Source organism: Hydra viridissima, unplaced genomic scaffold (genome assembly GCF_058129835.1).
Source record: "Hydra viridissima isolate aposymbiotic clone 2 unplaced genomic scaffold, HvirCarnegie_v1 scaffold_2, whole genome shotgun sequence".
NCBI lineage: Eukaryota > Metazoa > Cnidaria > Hydrozoa > Anthoathecata > Hydridae > Hydra > Hydra viridissima.
Genome location: NW_028324301.1, coordinates 16211630 through 16221710, shown reverse-complemented (window position 1 = coordinate 16221710; position 10081 = coordinate 16211630). Strand labels below are relative to the sequence as shown.

Genomic DNA, 10081 nt, shown 5'->3' with positions numbered 1-10081 from the left:
AGAAAATAACGCGTTAATAAAATATATTTCTTTCGAATAATAATAAAAAATGTGATTTTGAAACTTATCAATTGATAAAAACTACTTCAAAATTGATGGCATGAACTTTATTTAACTCTATAACAATCAAGTTCTGTCATCAAGTAAATCCTTTTTGCGTAGTAAAGAGAATACTGGTTCTCTCTGAGAGTACGGTGAGAATGGGTAGTTCTTATGAAAGTATTTTCTTTTAATTACTTTTCCAATGATGATGCAAACAATTGCAAGAAGAAAAAAGAATAAAACTATCATGCTTGCGATGAACCCAACTTTTTCTCCATTGTTCAAAGTGTCGACCCATGCACCTGAAAAAGCATGATTTTAGAAATGTGTGAATATTTTTGGGGTTGCTCCTTAGTTAGCTACTTAAATATCTAGATTAGAAAGATCTAGCAACATGATATCATTGTTTAATGTAGTGCATTATTTCGTTTGTCAGGCCTAAATTTCAAGATAGCCATTTAATTAAATATAAGATTCGGTTTTAAGTTTTTAAATTCTAAAAATTTAAGTCGAACTCTCGTTTAAAGTAATTTTTTTATAACCAACTAAACAAATTGAGACTTACAATTTTTTTTTTCGGTAGAAAATATGCCCTCTATTATATCGTTTCCATTTGTTCCCAAAGCTAAGGCAACCTTTAAAATATATGTTCATAGAATAATAAGTAAAAATTATTGTCTATAACACGTGTTAAACTTAGAAACATTTTTTCGAAACTCAAGTCACTTACAACAACTTTCACTAAATCTGACGAATTTGCAACATCGTTAAAATCAACTCGAATAAAATAAACTTTATTTTGAACTTTTTGTCTGAAAAAAAAAGAAAGTAATTCGATAAAATATTACTTTACAATCATTATACTTAGTTAATTTTTTTTTATCACTGTAATGGTTTCGAAAGATTCAAAACCATTAAAAAAACAATTTGAAAATCAAAGTTTTCTTATGATTTAAAAATTTTCGGGTACATAAGAGTGATTTTAACTTCGCAAACACAAACACTTTGGGAACTCTTCAGAAATTTCTAATCGATATTTATATAAAAGAAAAAAAGTTCGAACCAAACTTACTCATATTTGTTGTTCAGCTTTGTAAATGTGTGTGAAAGTTCTGTCGCTTCTGCACTATTTGGGATAGAGGTTTTCTTGTAGAGTTTTACCTCAATAGGGTCTTTGCAAGAATCTACTTGAAGCACGACTCGATTTGTGGAACCGTCATTGCTCATAAATGAAATTTCGCATATTTTAGCTTCGTTTCTTACCAACGTGTATTTAGATCTGCAAGCAGTAAAATTCCTTCCAACCGCTTGAGAAGGATTTACAAACTCTAAAAAAATTAGATCTAAAAATCATTTTCGTAACATAAGAGGTTTTCTTTACTTTAAACTCGAATCAAAATATATATTTATACTTTATTTATATTTGTAATTTATTTATATTTAAACTTAATTTTGTTGTTAAATTTATTATTTTACTGAATTTCATTGATTTTGATGAGTTGTAATTAATAGTTGTGAATGTGATTTTGTGGTAGTAGATGGATCTACCTTAATTGTCCGAAATATTTTTAAAAATGTTAAGAAGATTGACAAAACATCTAATATTAGACGCTTTCCCAGGGCATATTTGCTACTAGAACTCAAGGGGTATGGGCAAGAGAAAATAAATATATCCCCTATTTATAAAGAAAAGCTTCTCAAAATCATAAAAACAAACGCGAACTTTTGACGTATTTTTGCAGAGTATTGTTAAAATGTTTCCAATTAAAGCGATAAATACCTAAGCTTTTCTAATTTAGTATAGAGAATTGAACAAACAAAAGCGAGTACATTTTTTTCTAACAAAATGTACCGCAATTCTAAAATCACGACAGCTAACATACGAAAAAAATTTAGTTCCAAACATTTAAAGGGATCAGTTTAAGTTACAATATTTACCAAATGCTATATGCATTAAAGTTTATATATATATATATATATATATATATATATATATATATATATATATATATATATATATATATATATATATATATATATATATATATATATATATATATATATATATATATATATGTATATATATATATATATATATATATATATATATATATATATGTATATATATATCCCATTCAGATCTTTTAAAGCTTAAAGATATATAAAAGTTCGAAAAAATTATACCTGTCATAAAAATTAGCGGAATAATATAAACTGCTTCCATCATTGTGACATTCAAAAATTAAAGTTTTTGTCTTCTCAGAAGTACGAGATACGAGAGCTTTTAAAGAAATTAATAAACGAAAATGCTTTTTGATATCTTGTAAGTGTTGTTTACGAGTTCGAATTTTAACAATCCTTTTAAAATTTGCTATGTAAACATACACGTTATTTTTTAGGCTCATAATTTTTTTTTAAACGGATGATTTTTTTTAAAACATCGTTCTAAATCCAAAATCAATATTAGTCAGCAATTCAGTGCGAAATGTATTCGTTTCATACTTGTCTTTGTTTAACTGAAATTTGATTTATCTCGTTGTTTTTAAAATTCAGATATTGCTATACAGCATGTAATATGCAAGTAGGAAATACTGTCGTTTTCAAAATGATAAGCAATTCGATTTATTTTTTACAATGAATTTACTAAAGTATTTTTTTATTTCATTACAAAGATTCGATTTTCAAATTGTCCGCTTAGATAAGTTGTGATGTTTTCAAAGTTGCTTTTTGTGTTCCAAGCCGGAAGCCTCTTTAACTAATTTTTATTCAGTCTAATACTGCAATGATATATTATATATGCTAGATGTCTAACTTGCGGGATTTTATTGGACGAAAAGTGAAGCCGCTTTTTTTGTTTACAAATTGAATCCGCCATTTGTAATAAGGGCAAAAGCTATATCCGACGTGCGAAATATAAGTTAAAAATGCATGTTTTTGCCCGAATTAGAAATGGCTTCCACGGCTTCACTTTTCGGATCGAAGTTAGACATCTAGTATATATAATATATCATTGAATACTGCAAAATTTTAGCGAGAGTGTTGGAATTTGTTTGGCTCCATCTAGTATACTAAGTATATTTAAGTATATTGAAAAAAAAAAAAAAAAAAAAAAAAAAGATGTTAGGAAGTTTTATTTAGAGTTGATACTTGTAACTTTCGTTGCTTATAAAATTATCATACTAAGAGTCTCACTGCTTTAAAACCAAAGTTAAGTGAGATGAAGGATTTTCCTTAAGAACTGACTGTGAGATACTGTGGAGTTGTTTATAGCCATTCTTGAAACAAGGTTTTACCATAGTCAAAAGTTTGCTGAAAACCTCATTTTTAAAAATAATATCAAAATAACAATGCAAATAAAAAATCAGTCTAGTTAAAAAGTTAGCCTGGTTAAAAAAAAACCCTTCGATTTTACTGACGAAAATTTTACGAAAAGTGTGAAAGAGTTCTTTTAACATCATAAACCTGGTTTCAACTCGCCTAATATCAATCTAAAGTAGTAAATAAATTTTAAAAACCGAAAATTTTCTTTTAGATTTTAAGATTACGAGAGATTTTAAGAACCATTTTTGTACCTTTTAAGTTCGATAGTGATCATGTTTATGATTATTATATATTTATAAACAATATTCACAAATAATATTTAACTGCATTTTGTTTTTATAAATAATATACATGTCTAATGCTTTCTTTTAATTTACGTTTGTTCTTTTTCCCTAAAAAGATTTGAAAGTTTCCGCCATAATGAAGCACAAACATTTGAATTGAATCAAAGTTTTATCTCCCAAAAAGTTTGACATGGCTTTTTGTTGTGTTTATGCAACAGAAATCGCAAAAGAATGTTTGATCATAGTGTCTTAATATATACCTCCCCATCCCCCCTTTAAAGTAAATCAAAAACAATAGCTGTTTAGATTACAAATGTTTTTATTTGATCATGGGACAAGGTTATTTTCTTTATTTTTAACGACAAAGTACATTTCAGATGGAATTATTCTCTCTGCTCTGCGTGGAAACCAGTTTTTCGATTAAATTTAATGTTGAAGAGGCGAAAGTAACCTTTAATTTTAAAATATTTTTGGTAGGTACGGGTTCCCACCAAATATTTTTTTATGTTTTCAGTTGATTGGTAAGACAAGTAATTACAATGATACATATTTTGTTTGCGAAAAAATGTAAAGATCTACAGTGCTACGTCATGACATTGTATAAATTAACTACGTTATCCGAAACGCATAATTAAGTTTTGTTTTAAAAACACTAAAGGTAAATTAATTAAAACGAAATGTCGTTTAACAATTCCAGACACGAGCATTATAAAGCCATGTAGCGAATATTTCTAATTAACATTAGACGTATTCAAAGAAATAAACATTGATAATAACGAGAGGGAGGAACTTTATTTACTTATCGCATAAAACAAACGTCACGTTATGGTTTCTATTACGTCAGTCCTTAAATAAGAATGTCCTAACTATTCAATTCTTTAGAAATATTGAAAATCTGCAGCCTGTCTTAAAAGTTTGAGGGTATAATAAAGAGTTAAAAATAGTTTAAAGTATTAAACGTAGATGGAAACAAACATGTACGGCCCATTAATTAGGTCACAAAAAATATATCATAGGCTTAATTCATGAACCGTACTTTTGACTCTATTTTTGGTGTAATTTTGTTATGATATAAGTGCAAATAATAAAAAAAAAATTCTTACTCTTTACACAAATTGAAAAGATCTTTTACGGATATCGATTAAAATCGGTTCGTACATGTCATTGTAATATATTTCAGCGTGATTCAACAAATAATATTTTACTGCATTTTTAATGAAAGAATTTGTAAATTCATGTGAACATACATATAAACAAGTTACTTTGTGTATGGCTGAATAGCTCAGAAAAAGGCATTTAACCTCGTAGGAAAAAATACTTAAAGCTTATGGTTATTCGAAAAACTTTGACAATCATTTTTGAAAAATCAGAAAACCTTCAAATTATTTTGATAAAATGACCAACGTTTTTTACAAAAGATCCTCAACTTTTCAATTTTTTGCGTTTTTATTTTTATTGCTACTTATATTACGTTAAAGCTAGAGAATACATCCGCAACGAAAAATAAATTTCATTAAAAAAAAAACATTTATATAACAAAAAAATGCTCGTTTACTTTATTGCGTAAAAATTAATTGAAAATATTTTTAAAAATAAGTATAATTTAAATCCTTTGTTCTCCAAAAAAAATTCTCCTTTCATCTTGATGACTTTTTACATCTTGCGTAACTCATCCTTTTATTTTTTAGGAAGATCAATTTAATTTCACTCCACGAAGCTCATTGGATTTCACAAAGATCAGATTTTTGGACTCCTCGAAATCATGTTTCGATTTCATCCCTCCACAACTCAATAGAATTTAAATGCAGCGATTTTATTCCATAAAAGTGAGCGTTCATATTCATTTTTCATGCAAATATTCTTAACCCAACCTCGAAAGTTGCTATGGCTTTTTTTTCTGACGTACAAAGCCTTGGCCAATTAAAAACGCCCTCGCTTTTCATTAGATCACCCTATCTTGTATTTCCCAAAATAACTGCAAATTATAACTAATCTACCAATATTTGATCATTCAAAAAATACACCCATCCAAAGTTTTGAAACAATACACCCCTCCAAAGCTCGTTTTCCCCTGCATGGATAAACAAAGCGTTGCTTTGATCTAAATATTTAAAAATATGAATCGTCAATCCAAAGGATATTCTGCCTTTGGAAAGTTATTCATTTTTGGGTTTTGTAGCCTAAATTAATCTTTTTACTTCAGCCTGTTAGATCTTTAATTTTCATGTAGTATTATATTCATAAATCTTAAATTTTTATATAGTCTTATATTAGTAAATCTTAAATTTTTATATAGTCTTATATAAGTAAATCTTAAATTTTCATGTAACATTACATTAGTAAATAATTGACCAAAAATGATAAGCTGCAATCATAAATTTAAGAAAATATTTGAAATTTGCATAAAAAGAAGGTGGAGCCATCATTTTGAGAGGTGGTTTATTAGCTTACTAGCTGTTTTCGTTAAATATCAAGAGCAACAAGGCGACCAAATTTTCTATAATCAAAATTTATCTGGTTATTGCAAATTTTGATCAGTTAGCAAGTTATTTGTAGTAACTATTATGAGAAACAATATCATTTGTAAAAGAATGAAAAAAAAAACATCGAAAGTTGGCAAAAAACTTTGCAGGTATATTGTAAAATTCAACTTTGTTCATTATTTCTTACAGTTTTATATCTAAAATAACTAATTACATTGGAAAAAAAAACATTATATGACAACAATTTTTTTGTGATTATTTTTGACATATGCTATGGTCAGGTTATTGTAAAGATATGTAATATAAACACGGTTGAAAAAAAAAAATCAAAAATAAAGCAAAAGTTGATCATATAATAAATTCTTTCATTTCAGTTTTGTAAAAAAACAATTCTTGGAGTACAAGTGGGATGCGTAAAACTGAAATATAACTTCAGGTTGGAAAAGTTATGAAGATGGACTTCGAGGAAATGCAGTTGAGACTCAAAATGAACTGAAAACACTATGTAACAATTACTGTGCGCTTTGATCAAGGTTTCTTTGAAAACTATCATGAGTATCTTAGTTCCATATGAGAATACTCCCAATCATCCAGCACCTGATGATGCTAGAGTTAAGCAGCATTTCCTAATTGCTATTGAAAATCTTAAAAAGTTTGTTAGCAAGACCAACTGAATCATTTTAAAGTATCAAACACACTGTTGCTTTTAATTTTAAATGGGGAAAATTGATGTTTAGTATCACTAGCCACGCTTGAAAGTAAAGTTGTTTCTTTTTAAAAATGTAATCACGCCTTTAGGATGATTAAACTCTCATTAAATGATATTTAGTCTCATTAAATAATATATAGAGAAATTGAGTGAAACCCGGAACAACTTACTCTGCTCTGCCTCTGGAGCACAGAGACTGTTGCAAAGGGGGGATAAAGGAGAGCTTTCCGATTGCCATTCCTCTTGGAAATTTTTTGGGCCTAATTTTTTGTTTGCTTTTGTGTGAAACTAAGAAAAAGTTTATAAAAGTTTTTTTGCCTATTATAAAAAAGTTACGGACCGGCATGCAGATCAGGTACAACTGGCTTATTTAAAAGTACATTAAGCTCAGTGGTAGATTAAGGATTCTAATTTCCTTGGGTTCTAAATATTTATGGGCCTATATTAGCCAAAGGTTTTTTTGCCTGAAAAGGTATTTACAAAGTTTCTTAAAAGGAAAGTTTTTATGATGTAGCTCTTCGCGGATTAACTGATGTTTACTATATAACCAATACAAGCCAGGTTTCTATTCCTTTGTATTTTATACTGATAGTTGGGTATTATAATAATAATTAATGTATGAGTCTCTTCTAAAAAGTCTAATTTGTAACATAACACAGTTTACTCTGAAGCATTAACCTGCGCTGCAAGCTGCAGGGCAGATTAGTTACGTCATAGACATTTCATTTCAATACATGCTATATATTTTGAAGGAGATTGTTGAACAACTGAAAAACGTTTATATAAGCATGTTAAAAAAAAATTATTTTTATAGGTTGAGAATTTCTTATTTTAAACAGATATGGAAAAAAATTTCGATCAAATAACTTTTTTTTGATGACTCAGATTTTAAGACTATTTTTAAAAAGTCTATGAAGTGTTTTTTTTTTAGAGTTTGTTTATTTAGGTTGATAGTAGTGTAATACAGCTAAAAGACGCGCATCTTTTTACTTCACAAAGTTGTTTTTATCAAATTTTTTCACAATTTGTTTCTAAATAACTTGCTTACTTATGCTTGACAACGTTTACAGAAATATGCCTTTTTCAGCACTCAGCTCCAATTATTCGAAAAAAACAAAAAATAAAAATAAAAAAAAAAGTTTTTCTATAAAAATTGTTAGCAACTTTTATAGAAATTTTTCTATTTATCCAAAAAACTTATTAAAGATATGACAATTCCTAACAATATCACTTTTCTCTACTTTCTTTCCTTTCGATAACTTAAATAATTTGACGTAAATCAGAATATTGCATCGTATAATTCACCGTTCATTTTTAGGGAACTAATAAGCTACCGAAAAACATTCCTTAAAGTTTTTGAATTCCTAAGAATTTTTGTTGTTGTTGTTGGTGACGCAAAAGTTAAACTTGCATGGTAAACATTAAACGTTTCTAAAAGACCTATGACGTCATGACGCATTGTTGAATTATTTTTTTTAAGCTTAAAAGGATCTTCAGTCGATCAGATTTTAGGGATGTAAATGCAATGGTAAGTTTTAAAGTTCGTTTGCAAGATAGTTTTTTTTCTTTTTAAAAAAAAAATTTGTTTACTGTAAAACCTTTTCAGTTTTTTACTCAGTTATCTTCTATTATTCTTTTTTTTTCTTTTTTATTTCATTTATTTTTATTATTTTAAGGATTGTTTGACGTCTTTTTCACTTTTGTGTTGCTCCCAAATCCTGTCGATGTTTGTTATAGTAATTCTTGTTGTCTGCATTCTTCTTTTTGTGTTCAAACAAAACGAAAGTTTATTAAAAAGCACCAGAATAAACCAATCAAATTGCTCGAAGAATGAAAGCATCTTAAACAAAGCTGAAAACGAACTCTTTATTGGAAATAACGATGATGTTTTTCGTTTAAAAGAGTGTATAAAGGAACTAGAAGAGATTGTTACCAAATATAGGGTTCTTGCAAAAAATTATAGAAAAAGAAGCACATGCTACTCAAAACGACAAAGTTTCAGTGAGGAAGGGTCGGTGCGTCGTAGAAGATCGCGGGCCACTTTGCCAAGTGAAAGCGAAGACACTGTGCCTTCAAATAAAGAAAACTTTTTAAGTTCGTCAAATACAGATGACGAGAGCATAAAAAGAGTTGGGTTTTTAGACTATGGTGAACAAGATGGATCCTTTGTTGATATTTGTGCCTCGGTTAAAAACCAAAATATTGCTTTAGAATTTAACAAACTATAAATCGATAACTTCATCAGATAATAACTGAAGTGTATGCTAACAGTGTCATAGTCAAACCATGTTAGTCCATCATACAAAAATTAGCACTATTTTATTTCCTTTTAAATATTATATAATAGTTTATAATTGAATTGATTTTTGTATGTAGATAATTGAAGTTGTAATAATCATTATATTTTATTTATATATAATAGTTTGGTAAAAATAATAATGAAAAAAACACTGTCAGTGTTTTAGAAGAGAATGGATCGAGCTTTTCGGTGCCGAAAGTTGTAGACTTTTTTCTCTTTTACCAATCTTATTTCCTTAGCAAACAAATGATGTAATAAAGAAATAACAACAAACAAAATATGGAAAACATGTTTGAACTCTAAAAAAAAATATTTTTTAGCATAATTTAAAAACATTTCACCAGCATTTTAGTCATGAATTCTATTTTGCATAGTAAATCGCATTATTCACGTTTTTTCAAGATCTTTTTTTTTTCCAATTATAATTTTATATTAGCTACATTCAATGTCGGATTGAGGATCTTAGAGGCCAGGCGCAGTAAGCTTTTTGAAGCTGCATATTCCTCGCACTTGATTTGGAAATAATAAAATATGGATCGCTTAAGAAAATATTCATAATTTGTTTACTTCACTTAACGAGAAACTTTCTCAGTAAAAAGTTCAAAAGTAACAACATCAAAATTGATGTGTTTTTTTTACTCTTGTTATTTTTGAAAATGTTTCGCACTTTTCGCAACTGAGTCTTAAAAAAATAAGCACGTTAAAAAATGTGCACGTTAAAAAAATGTGCACGTTAGGAACGATGGGTTCTAACTTATTTTTACGAATTGGTTGCAAACATTCTACATGCAAACTATTTTTTACTCCTTAAATTAAGAAAACATATCCATTTCACGTTGGAGCTTTAAAGTTGAAATGATAAATTGTATACAAAGCTTCCTCTCGACAGTCAATATCAGGTTTAAAATTTTTAACAGGAAAGAAGTAAGAAAATCTAAATTTC

At 28.0% G+C, this 10081-nt stretch overlaps 1 protein-coding gene and 1 long non-coding RNA gene across 2 annotated transcripts; one reads left to right on the top strand and one right to left on the bottom strand.

Moving 5' to 3' along the window:
• Positions 1-13: 13 nt before the first annotated feature.
• LOC145185923 (uncharacterized) lies at positions 14-2538 on the bottom strand. Its single transcript, XM_090077066.1, has 5 exons — positions 2227-2538; positions 1115-1370; positions 773-854; positions 608-677; positions 14-344 (listed from the first exon to the last, which is right to left on the bottom strand). The coding sequence occupies exons 1-5, from the start codon at positions 2267-2269 to the stop codon at positions 127-129; spliced, it is 669 nt and encodes a 222-aa protein (XP_089933192.1). The 5' UTR covers positions 2270-2538; the 3' UTR covers positions 14-126.
• A 3453-nt stretch (positions 2539-5991) lies between these two features.
• Positions 5992-9336, top strand: LOC149892229 (uncharacterized). Its single transcript, XR_016450267.1, has 3 exons — positions 5992-6279; positions 6505-8367; positions 8516-9336. It is a non-coding gene; the product is annotated as an uncharacterized LOC149892229 (long non-coding RNA).
• Positions 9337-10081: the final 745 nt, after the last annotated feature.

What these genes read in the sequence shown, in the direction of transcription:
- LOC145185923 (XM_090077066.1), bottom strand. Translation starts at nt 2,269, where the DNA reads ATGATGGAAGCAGTTTATATTATTCCGCTAATTTTTATGACAG. An exon ending in TCCGCTAATTTTTATGACAG is followed by an intron (nt 1,371 to 2,226) that starts GTATAATTTTTT and finishes TAATTTTTTTAG; the next exon opens with AGTTTGTAAATCCTTCTCAA. An exon ending in AAGCTGAACAACAAATATGA is followed by an intron (nt 855 to 1,114) that starts GTAAGTTTGGTT and finishes TTTTTTTTTCAG; the next exon opens with ACAAAAAGTTCAAAATAAAG.